This window comes from Zonotrichia leucophrys, chromosome 8 (genome assembly GCF_028769735.1).
Source record: "Zonotrichia leucophrys gambelii isolate GWCS_2022_RI chromosome 8, RI_Zleu_2.0, whole genome shotgun sequence".
Lineage (NCBI taxonomy): Eukaryota > Metazoa > Chordata > Aves > Passeriformes > Passerellidae > Zonotrichia > Zonotrichia leucophrys.
This window is the reverse complement of record NC_088178.1, coordinates 4,843,460-4,863,887: the sequence shown is the minus strand read 5'-3', so window position 1 is coordinate 4,863,887 and position 20,428 is coordinate 4,843,460. Positions and strand designations below refer to the sequence as shown.

General features: G+C 37.8%; 1 protein-coding gene across 4 annotated transcripts in view; it reads left to right on the top strand.

The window, feature by feature from the left end:
* Positions 1–20,428, top strand: part of RABGAP1L (RAB GTPase activating protein 1 like) — a 229,596-nt gene that overhangs the window by 12,488 nt on the left and 196,680 nt on the right. For all 4 annotated transcript variants that reach the window (XM_064719782.1, XM_064719785.1, XM_064719784.1 and 1 more), the window contains 9 exons: positions 6,947–7,114; positions 8,305–8,494; positions 9,844–10,054; positions 11,979–12,153; positions 12,980–13,140; positions 13,604–13,714; positions 17,356–17,422; positions 18,697–18,799; positions 19,722–19,888. In XM_064719782.1, coding sequence (XP_064575852.1) covers positions 6,980–7,114; positions 8,305–8,494; positions 9,844–10,054; positions 11,979–12,153; positions 12,980–13,140; positions 13,604–13,714; positions 17,356–17,422; positions 18,697–18,799; positions 19,722–19,888 — 1,320 coding nt within the window. In that variant the 5' untranslated portion in view covers positions 6,947–6,979. The remainder of the gene's footprint in view (positions 1–6,946; positions 7,115–8,304; positions 8,495–9,843; positions 10,055–11,978; positions 12,154–12,979; positions 13,141–13,603; positions 13,715–17,355; positions 17,423–18,696; positions 18,800–19,721; positions 19,889–20,428) is intronic.

Below are 20,428 nucleotides of genomic sequence, written 5' to 3'. Positions count from 1 at the left end.
TTTGAGGAGATGCAGATGCAGTATGTTTTTGAAGGAGAACAGACATTTTCTTGTTTGTGTAGCTCTCTTTTGAGTCTGTTTCCCTTAAATTGCTCTTCTTTGGCTATGAGATTGATTTTGGCTATTGAAGTGTAAGAGGATCTGGAAAAACCTCTGTATCTAGGCACCCAGTACAACAATTCCAAACAGTTTGCCATCATGAACAGACTAATTATTTGCTGTTGGCTACATAGTGGGGGTTTGCTTTCTCAGAGGAGACAGTTGCCAAAATAAGCCAGTGGTTACTTTCTAGTTGTGGGGTTTTTTGCTTTATTTTTTGTGGCTTTGTTTTGATTTTTTGGTTTAGTTTTTTTTTTTTTATTTGACAAGATTTTTGTTCTTAACAGTGCTTTTCTGGAAATAAGCATTTTTTATCTACATATATGTATGTATTTAACATACAGTGATACTGCTCTGCTGCTCATTAAGTTGATTTTATTCCTGGGAAATCATATCAGTAAGCCAAATAAATGGTTGTTTGGTTTTTCCATTATGTTCTTTACATAGTATTTCACTGCCAGAGATAAGACTGGGAAACAATTTGTGGATAATACAACAGTTTGTAGTATGAGCTCAGAGACAGTTTCTCATAAAAAAAGGTTACGCAGAGAGAAGTTGAGATTAAAGCTTAAATTTTAGTGCTGTTGTGGTCAGTGAGATTTAAGCAAATGATTTTATGACATCTGGAATTTTCTTCTGCAAATGTCACTCAGAGTAGAGGGTTTTGGAGCAGCTGGTGAGTTGTAGTGCCTCAATGTAGAGAATCATGGAATTTTATCGGATTGTTTAGTCTTCCAGGGCAGAAGCATAGAAAGGTGAAGCTTTGTGTGTTTGCAGCACTTGTGGCTTTCTGGGGAAGGTGTTCCCATTAAAGGCAGGGAGCTCATGGGGTAGGAGCCAGGCTAATCCAGAGTTTAGATGCGTTTCTGTTCTGTGTTTGTGTGTGAGGCACTGTCCTGTTCCCTAAGGGGTGAGAGAGTCACCACACCACTTCAGCCATCTGGAAATGTGAGTCATGGAGTGATTGCAAGGCTCCTCAGTTTAATGCTCATTTTGCTGTCCTGAACTGTATCCTGTAGCTCAAAAAAGGGAATAAACCATGTCTTTTGGGGTGTTTTTCTGCTTCAGACTTCAGTTAGCAGAAGACAAATTTCTGCATAGTTCTGTTGGACTTTCCTCTTCATAAAGGTCCCAGAGATCCTCTTGGGGAACCATAGTTCTGAAAATAGGTATAACTTATTTCCCAGGTTTTGGGGGTTTTTTTGCAGTTTGAAATTGTCAGACAAGCTGACAATCTGCTAAAAAAAAGTTTCGCTGCTAAAAAAATGTTTCTCTGCTAAAAAAAAGTATGAATTAGCCTGTTTTTGATTGTCTTCTTTCAAGCAGGTAAGAAACTTCCTTTCAAAACCTATCTCTTGTTGCTTGCTTAAAATGGGTCAACCTTTGTCTCCCTTAATTGCTGTCTTTTCATAGCTCCACATTTTCTGATTTTTTGGGTACTTATAATACTCAAGCAAAATTTTTAATTTTTATTTTTTTTTACTTTCCACAAACCAACAGGGGCCTAGGGCAGTAACTTTGAAATATATATTGAACACAAACTGGAAGTAAATACAAAAAAGTCTGATGCCTACTTCAGAAGATTGATTCATGTAAAAATTATGTTTACTTTAGGAGACCAGTTTGCAGAGGAAGTTTTTCAATCTGTCAGGTCTGCAAAGCAGTTTCCTTCTGCAAAGCCAGTGGCTTTCCAGAAGCTTAGATTCTTTCTCCTGTGATGATGAGTATGCTGCAGCAGTGCCTTGGCCTGTGGTGCTCTGCAATCCCATGGATTCATGGTCCATCACTGCCTAGGTGTTTGTGTTCTGCATGTGATATGTTTTTGCAAGTCTGGGTTCAGTGTGAGTACATGGAGGAGTTATGGGGGGAAGGAATCAGGAGTGTTTCTGTCCTGTATCCTTGCTCTGATTCAGTGCTGAATCCCCCTGGCTGTTCTAGAATCACTGTTCTTCACCTTCTCTTGCTCTTTAATCACTTAGGCTGCTATACAAAGGCAGCTGTAGTGAACTTGGGGTGCCTCTCTGGAATGAAGTGGGGAAGCTGCTGGGTTTGAGCCTTCCACAGCTTAGTACTGAACATATATGAAAGTAAGTTTTGATCACTGGATCCAAAACAGTCCAAGTGGTAGGGCTTACTTACCTTTTATCCAGGACTGTGTGTAAGCAAACCACTGTGAGCTGATGCACATCACAGAGGTTGGCTTGACCAAATCTACATCATGAAGCTCACAGACAAAAGCAACTTTTTTCTGCAGACCTTGTGTTGTCCTTATGGCTTAAAATGTGTTTTGGAGCAAGAGCCACACATCGTACCACACCTCCAAACACACTCTCTCTTGAAACTATGTCTGAATAATTTCACTGTATTTCAAAAGTTCTTTGGTATTAAAATCTGTTTGTCAGAAAAACCTTATCTGAAATTCTTATTTTTAAAAAATGTAATTCTTTTATCATAGTAGGTTTTCTTTCACTGAGTTTAGAAAAAATTCCTCCTGTGTATTTGTTCCTGATTTTTGTGTGTGTGTGATATTATTCACCAAAGGATGGGGGGAAGATACCTTCTCTGTGGGAAGAAGCATGACTGTTCAAGGTACCTCTTTTGTAGCAATGACTTCCTCACAGTAGCAGTACACACTTCCCAGTGCTCCCTGCTGTGAGGAGAACTTTGACAGCTGAATTTGTTGCCATCTTTTGGAAGATGCTGTCGGAGGAGCTACTCTGACTCCTGGCTCTGAGGATTTGGGAAGGCACCATCTGACCTGAGGTTGCAATCCTTGGATCACCAATGGCAGAACAGAGATTGTATTTTTCATTTGGAACTGAACTCCACCAGTAGTTTAAACTAAACTCCACCAGCAGCTCAAGCTAAGGAGCTGGCTTGGAGCTGAGGCAGCTGAAGTGCTTTGGATTTGCTCTTTCCTGTCCCTGACTGGCAGCTCCTCACTGCTGGTTGCTGCCCTCCTAGAAACTTTAAGCTGGTAAAGCAAATGGTAAACCTAATTCCTCAGGATTCTGAGCCAGCATTCAGCTGTTGAGGTTATCAGGGAGTAAACCTGATGTGATTATGGACTGAACAACTTCTATATGTTCTGACTAATGCGGTCAGAAATAACTTCTTACATTCTTTAAACTTTTCCTCAAAAAGGACAATTAAAAAAAGTGAGATGCTTGAGTTTAGTAATAGGAGTCTGTTCCTAGATTTTGTTCATGTCTAGTATGTCAGCTGTCCTTTTTTTCCTTACATGTGTAGGAAAAGGGTGGTTTGAAGTGAGTAATTTGGTGGTGAGTAAAAAAGAGGGCTAGAGCCAATGGCACAAGGGAAGTGAGAGTGGCCATCACCTGACTGCTGATGACTGGAAAGTCCAGAGTGCATGGATCTCTCTTCTTGTTACTAAGAAAAAAAAACTTCAGATGTTTTTCTCTACCTCAAAAAATATTCATGCATTATTCTTTTAGAAAGATTTGTATTCTTTTTACTGCTTTTCCTCAGAAGCACTTGGCTGAAATATTACATCATATGTCTTTAAGGAAAAAATACAAAATTTTTCTCTTTATATAATTTTTCTCTTTTTTCTCTTCTCACTTAAGGTGACGTAAATCTCAGTAGTCTTCATGCGAATCACAGCTATACTCTCGAGTAAGGTTCATGTTAGAGTTGAAATTGTTTAGTTTGAAGGAGTGACTTGACCATGTTAGTTTGTCTCTGGCATTAAAACCTGTTTTTGGTCAAAGACTGATCATAAAATACAGTGAATAAAGCTTTTCCCAAATGCCTGACCTGCTTGTGTTTGTGTTTTACTGCCAAACTGAAGCTAAAGTTTCTTTGTTTGTACTGCATTGGGGTGGGGAGCACTGACAGTAGGTTGGAATGTAGGACTGGAATGAGGGGTTCTGGGGTGCTGATTGATCCAGTTCAGGTAGTTGTGTATAGAAAAAGGTGTGTGTCTGCACTGTCTGTGGTGGTTTAAGCTGCTTGTAAAGGCAGGCTTGGAGTACACTCTTAAACATATTAAAGGCCTTGTAACTCAATTTCACAGCATGCCATGCACTTTCTTGCAGTTGATTTTATCTGGCCTGAATAAGGAGCTCCTCCGTGTTATCTAATGTGTATAAAATTTACTTTTGGGTTAATATTTAGGAAGTAGAAATTCTCTTAATCTCCATTTACCCAATATGGGGCGAGAATAAGTATTTAGTGTGCCAGTATGCTTTTGTATTTGCATGACCCTACTTTTCTTTGGCTTTACAAATGGTACATTTTTCCTCCTTTTATTATTGAACTACTGCTACAGAAAACACTTCGTAGTTCACATGGTGCCTGTTGGTTCTTACTTGATTGCAGAAAGAAGAACTGGTGATAGTCTGGTGTTAGCAATCTACATTTGACTCATAATAAATAAAGTAAAACCATCCAAAGAAACCATTGGAGTTTCTGTGTTAATTTGCCATAAGTAAGCTCAAAAATAAATGGAAAATTAAAACACAAAAAACCTGTCAAAATAGGGTGTCTTGTGATCCCTCCTTTGTGCAGATGGGCTGGAAGCAGTGTTGAGGCTTTATTTTTGTCCTCATCAGGTGCAGCAATAAGAAGTGTGCAGTGGGAGGAGGTGGGGTCTCTGATAGTGGGGCCTTTGCTCCTAATGTGGCTGACAGTCACCTCTTTTTGTTTTTTCCAGTGCTGATGTCACTGCAAAAATAATGATTCTTCAGGATATACTGGTTTTAGGGACCTTAACTATTGGCCTTTCATTGCCTTCAAGGAGTTCTGTAATAGCTGTCCTTCACTTCCATATAGAAGATTTGCTTGGAATTAGTATTTTGAGCTAGATTTACTCTTTATTGCAGACAAGCTCTTTAGCAATGTTTTTACAACACTTGTTAAAAAAATACATGGAGTTAATAAACTTTTTGTGACATAGTTAAAATCTTGTGTGGTAAAGCCTTGTCTTTCTCTTGCCAAGGAAGTCTTTAAAGTAAAGATGCTTTAAAAAAGTTGAAGCAAAATCTGTTGTAGCAGTGAGTCCATTATATGAGCTGGGTGGAACTCAGCTTACATCATCTGTCAGGAAAATATTCCTGTTTGTGGTTGGTCTGGAGATCTGAAAGATGTCAGTGTGTGAGAAACTGCTCATCCAGATTTGTAGCTGCTCTCTGAGTATTCCAGCTGTTGTTTAGAGGCTTTTTTGGAAAGTGACTTCTGAGTTTTTATGCTGTACATGTCACATATCTAAAGAACTTGAATTCTTTTTTCTGGGATTCCTACATGTAATACCCTCACTGGGATTATGGGTGAAACTGTGGTTAGGGAGAGGGAAAAGCTTTTTGAGGAGTTGCATGTAAGTTATGCTAAGCCAAGTCTTTGAAAAGGCAAAAGCATGTTAACTGTAGTTTCAAAAATCATAGAAAATACTACAGTATTGAAAGTTGTCTAGTTCCTACAATTGCTTTTTTTGGTTTGAAATTGCTAAACTTTCTGTTCCTGCTAACATCATAAGTAACACCTGTTCAAAACAGTGGAGAACATGCATGTCTTTGTTCTTTCCTGTGCTGTTTTTCTGGTTCCCTATAGATAGACCTAAGTCAGCATTCTTCTCTTGATCCCTGGGTGATTGGAATTGGAAGAGAAGTAAAAGTGGTACAGTTCTGCTCCTTGTTGCTGCTGGGAAGGGCAGGGTGAAGCTTCACCTCCTCTTGTTCTGCTCACAGCCGATGTGGCTTGAGCTGTTCCTCCTTGGGCCCTTTCCTCCCATAAATGACAGTCACAGATTTTTTTCCCCCTGTGCTGTGACTCACCAGAACTCTGACTCCTGAGCACAATACATCCCAGCACTCAGCCAGAGCAGTGTTTTTCAGGAAACTGGAATGGAAGTAGACCATATGTTGAAGTGCATGCTCTTTATAAAATCTGAAAATATATTTTCCCTTTTTTGACACGGAAGATATAAAAATAGATAAGAAAAAAAAGTCTAAGATTCAGCTCTTTATTCTCTAAGGAGTGAGGGAAGACATTCTGAGTTAAGGTAGGTCATGCTGGCCGTATTTGGTGGATACCTACAATAGGTGTCCTTATGCCTGCAGGCTTGGAATATTTCAGCTCTGTATTTTTATATGAACTTGTAATGTATAGGCTGAACAGTATTTTGCCCTTTCTCTTTGTTTCTAGATTTGTTTTTTTTTCTTGTGCAGTGATAGGAAGACTTTTTCTTGGTTGCTGTAATATTTATAGTTTCACTGTTTATATTTTAGTTTTATGGTTATATTTATATTCTTTATGTTTATATTTTGAAATGGTGTGGTTAGTTTTACCTATTGCAGGTAGTTTCAGGGAAATTAGGTGAGAAGGGTCTGATTGTGATTTAGTATCACTTTTGACTTCACTACCTATAGATATAAAGGATAACCAAAGCCCCTAACATAAGTGATTGCTAAATGATGTTTTTATGTGGAGAGCATACACTTAATATGCAGTTTTTGGGAAATTAGCCTTCAGGTAATCTGTATCTTCACATGACATCTGTGACACTCTGGGTAAGGCAAATACCTGTATGAGGGAGAACCAGGGGCACAAATTAGGGAGGTAGAGGAAGCAGATTCTGGAAGATGAAAAACAGGGGAAGTCAAAGCTCTGGGGTGAGCCCTCTTCATTTGTTATCTGTATGCATAGATAACAGCCACTGCTGTTAAATCACAGATAAATCAATTCATATACCAATGAAATCAGAGTTTGAGAAATACAGTAGTATAATCTTAAGTATTTTATTATTCCACAATATCTTTATATTGTATCTATTAACATACTGTGTACAACTTCAAAACTAATAATTTGTTTATTTATTTTTCATTATTAGGTTCTGGTGGCAGGAAGAGAATACTGACCTGAGATGGAAGTCAAAACATCATTTAGCAAAGCCAGCAGGATTCCTGAGACTGTATCCACGTTAATTAATGAAGAATTTGTCTTGGTTCATCAGAAATCTGAGGACGCCTCTGGAAACGATGAGAAGCCACGGCTAAAGGTTTGCTCTGATTTTATTTTTAAATGTGTGGCAAGGTTTGTACTGATGGAAAGAGTGCATAATTGGTGTGTGCTTAAGGAGAGTTTTAGACTGTAATTTTTGTCCTTGCTGACTACCAGTGAAATTAGCAGCTTGGATTAAACAAATCTGTCCAAAAGTGACAGTTCAGGTTTTCTTTTAATAACTTCTTTGGGAGTTAGCTTTGTTGTATTCTGTGGATCTATACATTGGTAAAATACTTTACAAAGAATGAGATTTGGTTTAAAGCTTAATATTCTTTATTTAGGGATCAGAGACTGTTATCTTAAAAGCATGTAATTAGACTATATAGGAATAGATTACACCATGTCTTGCACTTTAGTTTCTAATTTAGTTTTCCTGCTTAGTGCTACTTTAGGCACGAGTAAGACCTTTTCTAAGAGATTTCTACCTCTAAATCGCAGAATATTTTTGCTCTTGGGTGACAGCTGATTGGCTACTACAGCTTAAATGGCTAAATTTGTATTTTATCAATGTACTGGTTTTGCTCTGCTTGGAACAATAGGACTTTGTTCCCCCTGAAATGACAGTAAGTACCTAGTCTGTCTTTGCTGTACTGTTTGACAGTTATTTACAGCTGATAATTTCTGTCTGTATTAGACATTATCTGCTTCTTTAACCTAGAAAGAGGCTGTTGGGCTGGAGGCAGAATCCATGATGCAGCATTGGCTGTGGTTTTCTTTTGTCTGAAAAGCTGGTAGTTGTGAACGATTCTATTTTTCTTTAAGGGAGTGTGTATCTCCAATTTTTTTTCCTTAGGCTTGCACCACTCTTGTGTGGGAAAATTGGTGAAGCAACTGAAATGGGCTGGATATGACTAAGAAAGTAAAATTTTCTTTAAGACTAATTATAGCAAAGTCTATTGATCTCTAGTCTGAGTGGAGGCTCTAAATACACAAATCTGTTATTCTAAGAGAAGTCTGTAGTTTTTTGATGAATGGGTTCTGTATTAGCAATGAGGACATCAGCGTTTTATGCAAGGGGATGTGACACTGGATTATATTTAATTCAGTTTTATTGATTCTTGGTTTGTTGTCTCATTCAGCAAAGTTTCTTAACTTTTGCAATTAGTAGGGCTATATATTTGAAAACTGATAGTGAAAGTAGAACTAAAAGTACCTTCAAAAAATGTCATCTCTTTCTGCTTACAGATATTTTCAAATGGAGATGAGGAACTGGAGAAGGCAATGGAAGAGATCCTGCGGGATTCTGAGAAGGACCAGTATGTCACTGCACTCCCAGAAGGATTCAGTGATGGCAGTGGCCAGGCAGCTGCAGATGGGTCAGCAGGACAAACAGCCCAGCCAGCTTTGCAGCTTGTTTTAGACCCTTCTGCTACAGGTATTGCCTGAGTGTTTTCTCCCTTCATCACACATGGCAGGATTTTTCTTTATGCAGTTTCAAGTTGACCCTAAAATAAATAGAAAGCTTTCCAGAGCTTCATTCCAAAATTATATTGGAGAATAACTGGGGCCTTCTCTTATTTTTAGTTGAAGATTATAGATAAGAATAGATTGTTACCAGATTGATACCTTGAACTGCTCTGCTTTGGTCAAAATAATGTTCCTTTTTCCTTCAGCCAAGGCTTAGTTGGGACTGAGGATTGTGTGAGTTTCTGAGTGTGTGATAATTGAGGTGGATCTGCTGCTGCTGAAGCTCAAGAAGTTTCAGGGCAGTGTTCATGGATAGTGCTACCTACAAATGAAATATGCCTTGAGCAAACTGATTGAACTGGCCACCTCTGATGGTGTCACCAGGTAGCAGTAATGCTGGCTTAGGATTTGATATTTGCTAGGAGTGATTATGGTACTTGCCTGGTGTATGAAGTTTTCATGGAATGGGGAGGACTGAAAGCTTTTAATGTAAACAATATTGTATATATTTTAAGTAAAATATATTGTAGCTTTTATAGATACATATAGAAAACATGCAGTATAAAAACACATGCATTCTGTTACATATAATAGGGATACAATGCTGTGGTCATTTTTTGTTCTTTAACCTATAATTCTTTTTACCTCAACAGCATGCAGGGCACTTCTGTGGTTTTCTGTCAGCTAATTCCTATAGCATCTGTTGGAAATAAAAGAAATAATTTATATGAAATGGAAACACCCTTCTCTTCATTACATATCTGCTGTATTTCTGAGAAACGTACCTTACTGTCTTCCTGTTTGACATTCTTCAGACAGAACCCAACCCTTATCATGAATGAACAAAGAAATACTTGTAGAAATGTTTCTCTTGCCCCACTCCAGTCCCAACAGGAATAATTCAGTTTTGCACCCTTCATGATTCTAAGTATTATGGCAATATGTAGTAAGGAATAGAAGTAACAGGGCACAGACTAGGTGATCTTCAAGGTCTATTCCAGCCCCTTCATGTTCTATGGTTCTGTGATTCTGGGGCTGCGCAGAAAGATTCAGAATGTCTGTGCTGTGTTTCTGTGGTGCTAAAGAGAATCAAAATGCAGTTTGTCCCCATGCCACCCTTGGAAACATGAATTAGATTAGAACAGACTTCACAGTAATATTAAGCTGTCAAATGGATTTGTTGCTATTGGAGCTGAACTGTCTGCTCTCATGTCCTTTCCTGGAAGATGTAGGAGATTTGGCTGTGGAACTCATTGGAAAGAAAAAGTGTGTGGAAATAAAAGCAAATGGCTAAAGAAGTGTTTTCTTCATTTTCAGAAATCTCTGCACCAAGGCCATCTTCTCCCAGTGAACCCCTGGAAGAGGACAGTGTGCTGTTTAACAAACTGACTTATTTGGGCTGTACAAAGGTGTCAGCCCCACGGAATGAACCAGAAGCTCTGCATGCCATGGCAAACATGAAGTCCTCAAGTCAAACCCCTTTACCTGTAACACTCTATGTCCCAAACATTCCGGAAGGCTCTGTAAGGTAACACACAAGAGTTTCATTTGTTGCTTAAGCAGACACATAAGAAGTGGTTTCTCACTTTACTACTTGCACAAGGAAGTAGAATTGCTGGATTTATGCCTGAGGTTCTTGCTGAAGAGAGTTAGTTAATTTTGAGCAATTCCTCTGAAGCAGCAAAATGTGTGCTCATATTTACCATGCAGTACATGGCTGCTGTACCAGCTACCACAGAGTGTCAACAAAAATATCTCTTTCTACCTTAATATCTGTTCCAATATGATAATAAGAGAGGTAGTGGAAAGGGCGAGCTGGTAATACCTGTGCTCTCCTGACCCCCCTAGTCTGTCGATGTCTCCAAGGTCCATGAGTTGCAGGAGTCCTTCTGGTCTTGGGTTGGCTGCAGGACTGTCAGTTTAGACTCTCCCATCTATGTTTCAGAATTGAGGTGCCAGTCTCTGCTTCCAGCCATTGCTGTGCAGAAGCCAGCTCTGACCCATGTCTGCCTCATGGTGGCAGTGCTCACAATCTCCAGATTTGAGCTAGAAAAGATTTGCTTTTACCATGTGAGAAGGGTCTTTTAATTAGTCATGAGGTAGTCAAAGGTTCTTGATCAGGATGTACCTGTAGCATTTTTGCATCCAGAAGTAGGGAACATCTCAATATCCAAGATATTTGTTTTTAAGCTCTGATATCAAGGTATCTGAAGGATATGATTAGATTTCCTTTCTTGCCTGAGCTATGTTTATGTATTGACTATCATGTTGTAGAGGAAGAGAAAGCCCTTCAAGAATATTTATTTTCTTCCACTTTTTTCTTTGAACCCAGTTTGAGTTCATTTGACATCAGAAAATACTGTATTTCTGTACTTCTACAATGGCAACAGTCACAACAGTAACAGTAACACCCTTACACAAGATGTAAGGGTGCCTATTTTTTGTACTCAGTGTGGCCATTCAGGAGGGCTGTTTTGCAAGTGACCCAGAAGGTTCCTTTGGTCTTTCATTTCAGTTGAGATCAGTAATTGTGGGACTGCCTAAGAATCTACACAGAACTGAAAAGTTGAATCCACATGTGACATAACACATTCCATCAAAGTTTAGGTGATACTTGTGTTGGCTTTGAGGAGTGTGTTCATACCTGGTGTCTGAATACTTGTCCTGTGAGGTTCCAGTTATCATGTCCCACCAAAATTACAGTGTGCTGAATCCTCCCAGGGCTCTTCTTGCCTTTAGTTTAGGCCTATATTTTTATTGTTACAGGTTTGGGATTTTAGGTGACTAATTTTTATTAGTCCTTGATGTGAATGTGCACATGGACAAGTAGTGAAAAGATAGAGGATAACATTTGTTGTTCTCTAAAAGTCACTATCCACCAGTCTGTTCGGAAACACCACTACCGCTTTTAAGTTTCTAAAATATTCCTTGGGTTTTGTGTTTGAGAGTATTTTAAAATTTTGGCTGAAGTCATAGATCTGTGCTAAATATTTTCCTGAATGTAGCAGCATTTGCTAAGCTGTGGTGGTGTTGTTTGCTAAGTCCTGTTGATTCGGAATTAATTTTCATAATGATTTTTTAAACAGATTTTTAGATTCATTTAATTGCATTTTCTTTGTATACAAATCACATTTTTAGGATTTTCTCTGGTTTCTAAATTTCTAGTGTGTTTTTCACAAACAATGGTCATTGTTTACTGTCTGATCTAGGTACTGTGTTTGTCTGCAATATGGCATATAAAAGAAATTGAGTCAATGTTACAACCAGGAACATTTACACCTTTAATTTGTAAAGCGTAACATTTCTGTTCCTGCTGCCTATCTCTTCTACTTGAATTTAGCAGTAATTAGAGTTTAGATTCTTATTTATCTAATTACAGGAAAGCCTTTTAGGTATGCCTGTCTGTTTTACTGACCTGTTCCTTTGATCTGCCCTGTTCCTTTTCTTGCCAGAATAATTAATCAATTGAGCAATTCGGAGATAGCCTCATTTCCCATCTATAAGGTGTTGTTTTGTGTGAGGGGACAAAATGGGACTTCAGAGAGTGACTGCTTTGCATTCACTGAGAGCAGCTGTGGGACAGAAGAGTTCCAGATCCATGTTTTCTCCTGTGAGATTAAAGAAGCTGTAAGTATTCTGTGGTGTGCAGTGACTGGGAAAAAGGATACAGGTGTTTGAAGAGGTTATTCCCAATGTGGAAATGATGTATAGTGCCTTGAAAAATGTGTTAGCACAAATGAATGAATTTTGCAGAATGTGCAGCTAGTCATATATTAATTATTACAATTTTAATAATATAATATTACATATATTATACATATTAAATAATAATATATTATAATTATGTAATAATTATAATACATATATTATAATTTTAAGTTTTTGCTTTTAGTATTTTAACAAAATTCCGAAGTGCACTGAAATAGGACGATTTGGAAAGCCTCATTTGGGGCTTTTGCAGGCCTCATTTGTGAATGTTTCATACTGGAATTGCATTGTATACCTTTGGAATTAGAAAGAACCATGTTACAGTACTCTGCCCTAGATGTTTTAGGAAGAACTATGTAATGGTCTTTTTAAGGTGGAAAAAGAAAAAAATCTCCTTGGGTTTTGACATCTGCCAGAGCAGGTTGTATGTTTTGTTAAAAACACAACTTGAAAAGTACATTATGCAGGTCCTCTAATGAGCTGCATTCCAAATCTCTGATCTAATTTATATTAACTCACTGAGCATGACATGAGCGGGGAATGTATCAGGAATGGAAATAGGAGAGGTTGTTACTGAAATGGCTTGGTTATTGAACACGTGATGTTGAGTGCTTTGTGGTACATGAGGCATGATTTGTGTTGAGTATAAGAGGCAAGTGATTTTTGACCTTCAAAAACCTCACAATGCCTCATTAGAAACACCCTTATTTTTGATCAAAATATGAATGATTTTGCTTTTTTGCAGGTCAGCCGAATTTTGTATAGTTTCTCCACGGCATTCAAGCGTTCTTCCAAACAAGCATCTGATCACGTGAAGGACTTTGTTCTTCCCACACCAGACAGTGATGTGTACACTTTCAGTGTCTCCTTAGAAGTTAAAGAAGATGATGGGAAAGGAAATTTTAGGTAATCAGAATGGAAAGAGAAAAGTAGAAATCTCTTTGGAAAAAGCACACAGCTACTTTCCACACACACAGCTAGTGTTGCAAAAAAATTCATTTGACCTCTTTTCTTGAGCAGAAATGCTCTAAATAGGAAACTACTCGTTTGATGTTACAATTTTCTTCTTTGTATTTTTTCTGTAAAAAGGTAAAAATTCAGGATACCTTCTTTAAGTGTATTTCTTTTCACTGCATCGTTTCTTTTAGGGATGCTCAATGGATGCCTATGTAAATGGAAAAGATAGTAAGAAGTCTTTTAAAAACTTTAATCAAGCTAAGTTTCTTGAGTAAATACAGTCTAGTGGTTTCTTGTGTTTTTTTAAAGCTAATGAATTTTGAATTAATTTAAAATTTAGACAGTATAATCTCTTTTCTGTATTTAATAATTCATGTTCTATACCTGCTGAAGAATGTTTCTATTCTTTTAGCCCTGTGCCAAAGGATAGAGATAAATTGTACTTCAAGCTTAAACAGGGAATTGAGAAGAAAGTGGTGATCACAGTTCAGCAACTTTCCAACAAAGAACTGGCCATTGAAAGGTAAAAAATCTTACAAAAACGATGAATGTTATATTTTTGAAAGAATGGTAATTAATGTTGTTTTCTCTGACTTGGCAAGTTATGTGATAGAAAGAAAATACTAATAACACCAAGTATGATTGCACAACAGAATTAATTCCACCAGATGGCAATCTTAGCAAAAGAGTAGCAATGGGAGAATTTGGTGGTAGTGAAAAGGAAATTCAAGAAAACAGAAGAATTAAGAAAACTTGCCCCCTAACCCTCCCAAAACCTGATCTCTTGATTTAGTTTCCAGCTTTTACTTCAGAATGGAATCTTAAGTTTTCGACAAGGACTATATAGTAAAAATTTTGGTCATTGTTTTAGGTTTTTGCTACTCATTGACTTAAAAAAAATTATCTATTTTCAGTGTAATTTTAATTTAAACAGTTTTGCCTTCAGGATTCAGTTAATGAGGCATTTATGAATAGCATTTGATTATTGCTTTTCTCCCCAGTGTAAAACTATCTTTCTTAGAAATTAGCTTTTATTTTGGTGATGTTTAGAATATTCATTTGGGGATGTTATTTTTATCCTCACAAGCTTTGCTGTGTAAAAGTTATTTAATTGAAATGACATACACAGGCTTCTAAGTCATTTTATCTACTTATCCCTGATAAGATTAAAATTCAAAACTGATGAAAGATGAATGCAGGTTACATCAAACTGAGCTTCTGTGCAATTTAATGTTTTTTCAAAAGTATTTCAAAGAGGAAGTTACAATGCAAAAAAATATTTCTGAGGAAATTTGGTCCCTGGTCTACAGATTTCAAAAATCTTTTCTCATGGTTTCAGGAGATCAAATTTGGTTGCTGCTGAGAGAATGTGCTCCCTCCTGGTGTTCAGCAGAGCCTGGGTTGAGTCAGGGTGATGCAGCAAGTTACTCTCATACATGGCTTTGGCCCTTCCTGCTCTTGTGTCCTGTTTGACCTGGGTTTTGCCAGTTTTTATTTGGCTCAAAGCAGCTGAAGAGATGGTGTTCATTTCTGAGTCATGTGTGGCACTTCATGGCTTCAGTCCCACCATGGGGACTGTCAAGTCTCAGTTGTTTATAGGATTCAGGAAGAAAATTCTGGTTAATGGTCAAGGGCTTTAAGGGAGCTGTTTTTAAGAGTGAAATAGCCTTTCATTCTCAGAGATGGAAGGATTCACACTCTTCTCAATACAGTGGTGTTTACATATAGTTTGCTACCAGTCATACAGGAGAGTGAATCCTGAGTTATGTAGGTATACCTCAGGTTAAAGTCTAGGCTGGCATCCTTAGCACTGCAAAATATTACAAAGTATTGGTTGGTTTCTCATTAGTAGTGGAAACTTTTTAAGATCACAGAATGCCAGAATGGTTTGGGTTGGAAGGGACCTTAAAGACCACCCTCTTCTGCCAAGGGCAGGGATACCTTCCACTAGACCAGATTGCTTCAAGCCCTGTCAAGCCTGGCCCTGAACACTTCCAGGGATGGAGTAACCACAGCTTCTCTGGGCAGCCTGTGCCAGGGCCTCACCACCCTTACAGGGAAGAATTTATTCCCAATATCTGATGTAATCCTGCCCTCTGACAGTGTGAAGCCATTCCCCCTTGTCCTGTCACATTGTTAACTTAATATTATCAGTTTTATCTATCGGTAGCATTTATATTTTTATAAATTAAAATATATGTTGTGAATTACAGTTCTTTCAAGTTTTCCTGCTGGTCTAGAAAGTAATGGAGTATGTGCAGTTGCACAGAGCTGCACCTTTAAGTGCAGAAATCCAGCAAATCTGAAGTGAGACGGAGGCCCACAACCTGTGCAGGTCATTTTAAATCCTGGGTGTGTGGTTGAGCCCACTCATGTCAGAGGCTGAATGTGCTGGCAACTGTTTCTGTAAAATCCATCTTCTGCAAGTGAGGGTTCTGACCTGGTTTGAAGTGATTTTCCTCTTTGAAATAAGAGGGAAGAGAAGCCCTGACTCTTCTTCAGCAGGATGCTGCTAGGTATCATAAGTCTGCTCCTGTGAGAGACAGGGGTTACTTGTTCCTGACTCCCATTCTTTTGGAAACATACTGACCAAAAATATTGTCTGTCACACATCAGAACTTGTGTATATTTGAGTGATGCACAGCAGGAGCAGCATCTGGGAGCTGTTGTCTGTGAAAGTCACAAATATTTGACCTGCCTCTGCATCTTGACCTTACATTTCTCTGTAGCAGCTGTAGCAGGAGCTGGTGATCCCCCTACTACTATGAGTTGTATCTCTCTCAGAGCCATTTCTGCCCCAGAAACAAGAAGTAGTAGGTATGCTGTTAGCTTCTGCCCAGCTGAATTAGTCTCTCAGAGAATCTGGTTTGTGTGGCTAAATCCAAATCCTGGATCTGAGCTGCCTGGGGTGCTTTACATGACACTGCATTATGGATATAGATAAATCAAAATAATTCTCTAGTGCTTTATTTACCACTTAGATTTTGGTGATTCTAGTAGTGAATGAGTATGGAAAATACTGTTGTGGATGTTAAGTGTAATGAGGTGAAAAATGAAAACCCTACACCCCTAAAGTAACAGAAGAAAACTAGGTGGGGTAGTGATTGCATATCTTGAGACTTTTACAGTTAATAGGATTATTAAAATTTTAATTGCTGGTGTCCATATGTCCAAGCAATATTGTTCAGCATATTGCTTAGTTCTAAAAGTCAGTGAGAAAAAGCAGTTTGGTTATCAGAGAACCAAACAGAAGAAAAATTCTTCCAACAAAACTCTGCATTACAAGCCAAATTTTCCATGGTATTTCAAATAGCAATTACTTTCAATTATTTCTTTTTCATTTGAGATCTAAGGTTTTTCAAAATCTATGCAAGACAGCTTGCTGTTTGTTGCACATACATAATTCTGTTTGGTGTTTTTATTCATAATGGAGTATATTCAGAGGAGAGAAATATATAGATGATTTGCAGAGACCTCAAGCCTGGATTTTTGCCTTCAGTAGTCAGGAAGTTTAAATATCTGAATGTCTGAGGAAATTTTTTGAGATGGGGTTTTTTCCCTCTTAAAAATATCAAGAACATTTTCTTTTAAAATGATGTTACTGGAATTCAAGGCCCTGTATATCACACAAGTTCAGATTTAAAAAATGAAGAATGAAGTCTTAAAATTGAGCAAATGGTTACTTCTTGTTGTTTTCTTTGAGGGTCTGTGATGCTTTGTGATTTTTTTGCAGCAGTGCTATTGTAAATAATAGAATGAATTCATTTGTATTTTTTTCCTATGATTACATGTGAACAATTTTTCAAATGAACTGGGGAGAGAGTGAATTTTTTCCTGCCAGTCTCCGTCACTAATGTGTAGGAATTGTTGATATGTTTGAACTCATTATTATAAATGGTCTTTAGGGACAGTTGAGTTTTCACTCAAGGCCAGATGCTAGTTTCTGCCATCTTGATTCTGGAAAATAATTTCATTGTCTTTTCTGTAACATGTGTTGTGTTGTTTCCTGAGCGTTGCCATAACAATAACAAACAATTCTCTGAAAGGTACTCTTAAAATTAGAAGCAGTAGGTGGCTGTCCATTATGTTCAAGCAAAGATTCTTGTATTGTGAAAAGCTAATATGTTCTTTTCCTTTGTTTTTTGTTTTAAATTAACTTCACAGGTGCTTTGGGATGTTGCTAAGCCCTGGACGAAACGTGAAGAACAGTGACATGCATTTACTAGACATGGTAATACTCTAATAACCTGTTAAATAAGATAAGGTGATTGGGAAAAAAGAAAACCCAGCAAGATGAGCTTTTAATATCTTTTGCTTTGTTTGTTTCTTAAATCCTGGGATATGATATCTACAATCATAAGATGGACAAAACATTTCAATTCTTGTCAAAAGCTGTGGCACCTGGCTTTTGTTCAATTAGTGAAGCAGAGATTAGGTTGTTACAAATAACTGATCTTTTTGTATTGTGTTAAGCATGTTCCCTGAAAATTTAGAGCAAATAATTGCTTTCATATTTGGGTGCCAGGGAAGTGCTGTTATTTTTCCAAGAGGCTAAAAACTTTGTCTTTTCCTTCATTTGATTTTAAATTCTTGCCCAGAGTTTGAAGTATTCCCTTGTCTTCTACAATATTCTATTTCTTAGAGTTGCTTCTGAGAGAACTGCAAAACAATGTGATCCTTTCTGTAATAATGCCAATTTACTTTCTCTCTGTGGATAATACAGCCATTTTCAAGTTATGAAGTGCTAGAGTGACCTGGTTTAGGGCAAATTTGAGAGTGTTAAACCCATAAGACCTGTTGTGGTTTTACAGTTGTCCCAGTTTTGCCTAGTTCATTTCTCAGTTCATGCTGCTGGTTCTATTTATCAGTATTTAGTTCTCTTGTCAGATTCATTTATTTGCCTTATTGTATTTACCAGCTCTTTTTTTTTTCTCCTGGTTTTAGTTGCTGAAATGAGTTCTGATTTTCCCTTTTTTATTTGATTATAAAACTGAATAAGTAAGAATGAGTTATGGAGTGTTGTTGTTCCTATAAATCTATACAACATTTTTTACTGTATTTGAATTCCTGTCTACACTCCACCTTGAATTTTTTTGTTTTGTTTTGTTTTTTGTTTGCATTCACATTCCAAGTACATTTAACTGCTGGATTTAATGAGTAGTTGATTTGTTTCTTGACTGTAGCACAGAAATAGACATTTGTGATTTCCTTTCAACCTCCTTTCTCCATATTTAAATCTGGATCATTCAGTCACTCATATCCCTAACTGAATTGCAGAGAGGGAATATCAGTCTCCTTTTATCTATAAAGGCTACCAAACAGGCCTGTGTGATCCATAGGGACTGTTCCTGAGAACTTCAGGAAGCATCTACTTGACTCATACTAGTAATAGTTCATTCCATTAATTAATTTTCTTTAGGTTCCTAGAAGTGTGTCTCATCCCCATGTCCCTCCTTTTGATCTCAAAGCACACTGTAATATAATCCTGTGTGATTTTATTTTTAGGAATCCATGGGAAAGAGTTCTGATGGGAAGGCTTATGTCATTACTGGAATGTGGAATCCTAATGCGCCCATGTTTCTAGTACTTAATGAGGAAACTCCAAAAGGTATGGAACCTAATCTGTGTGTTTGTTTTACCCAGCAGGGGTTTGGTGTATGCACTTTCTCTTGGCAGTCATGGTGCATGTCTAAATCCATGAAACATTGTTCCAAGAGTCCATTGCTGGGAGTTTTTCTGTATAAACATGCCCAACACAGAGTTGTGAATAACTCTTTATAGAACAGTGTGTGGTGCTGATTTGGAGATGTTACATTAGTGTTTGGGGCTGATGTGCCTGTCCCTGGTTATTGGGGTTTTGGTTCTAAGCATTTGCAAATTGTACTCAGCAAAGCAGTATGAATAGCAGGCATTGGGATTCTCCTTCTTCTAGTTGTGAGCTGATTACAAATTTCATCCCCTGCATCTTGGGGCAGCTGGCAATGATGCATACAAGTGCTTGATTATATAGCAGAGTTTCTTATTGCTGGAATTTATATTCTCTGATGGGATTAAAAAACTTGGAATGTAAGTCTGGAATTTGTTTCCTGTCCTGGGGCAGAGCTCAGGTTATTTGCTTAATGCGTACTTAATGCATACTTGCATATCCAATTACCTACAGCCAATGTCACTGTTGCTGCTGATGGATTTTCACACCACATTATTTCTAGTAGTGTGTAACAGAACTCCTTACACTTCACAGTGTGACCTTATCCTCTGCATAGTCCTTTTGTTTGATGGGGATTGTGTACTTTAATGGTGTTTTCTTTGCATGATGTCTTGCCCCTGTCTTTAAAACAAGGACATAATATCTTTGTTTTGGAAGTTATCAGATGGTTAATGCACACTTTCATTCTGTGCAACAGGCATGGAGGGTGTAGAACTCAGACAAATAAAACAGGTGCAATATAATCATTAATGAAAGGATTTTTAATTTGAAACAGGAGTTTAGATTTGAGCTGTGCCTAGTTTTTCTCATGTTTATGTTTCAGATAAGCGTGTGTTCATGACTGTGGCTGTGGACATGGTTGTCACTGAGGTGGTGGAGCCAGTCAGGTTCCTGCTGGAGACGGTGGTGCGTGTGTACCCTGCCAACGAACGCTTCTGGTACTTCAGCAGGAAAACCTTCACAGAAACTTTCTATATGAAGCTGAAACAGGTAATGCCTTTGGTTTTTTTAATTTGGAGCATTTGTCTCATGTCACTGACATATCTTCTGAAAAATACCTTTGCCAGGGTTTTTCTCCTGAGAAGCTGAGAGGCCTCAGAAACAAAATGTAAACAACAATTATTCCACTGCTGTTGAATGTGGCAGGTGGATCTTTGATTGGTCTCACGTGCATTATTTCTACTTGATGACCAATCAGGGTCCAGCTGTGTCAGACTCTGGTCAGTCACAAGATTTTATCATCATTCTTTTCTAGCCGTCTGATGTCTCCTTTCTCTTTTAGTGTAGTTTTAGTATATCATTTTCTTTTAATACAATATATATCATAAAATAAGAAATCAGCCTTCTAAAACATGGAGTCAAGATTCTCATCTCTTCCCTCATTCTGGGGACCCTCAAACACCACCACAGTCTCACATGTCCTAATTTGGCCTTTATAAAAGTTAGTATGGCACCTGCTCCTTAGCAGGATGTTTCTTTGAACTGTTTATTTCAGGGATGCTCTAATGCATAAGGATTAAGTAGCATGTG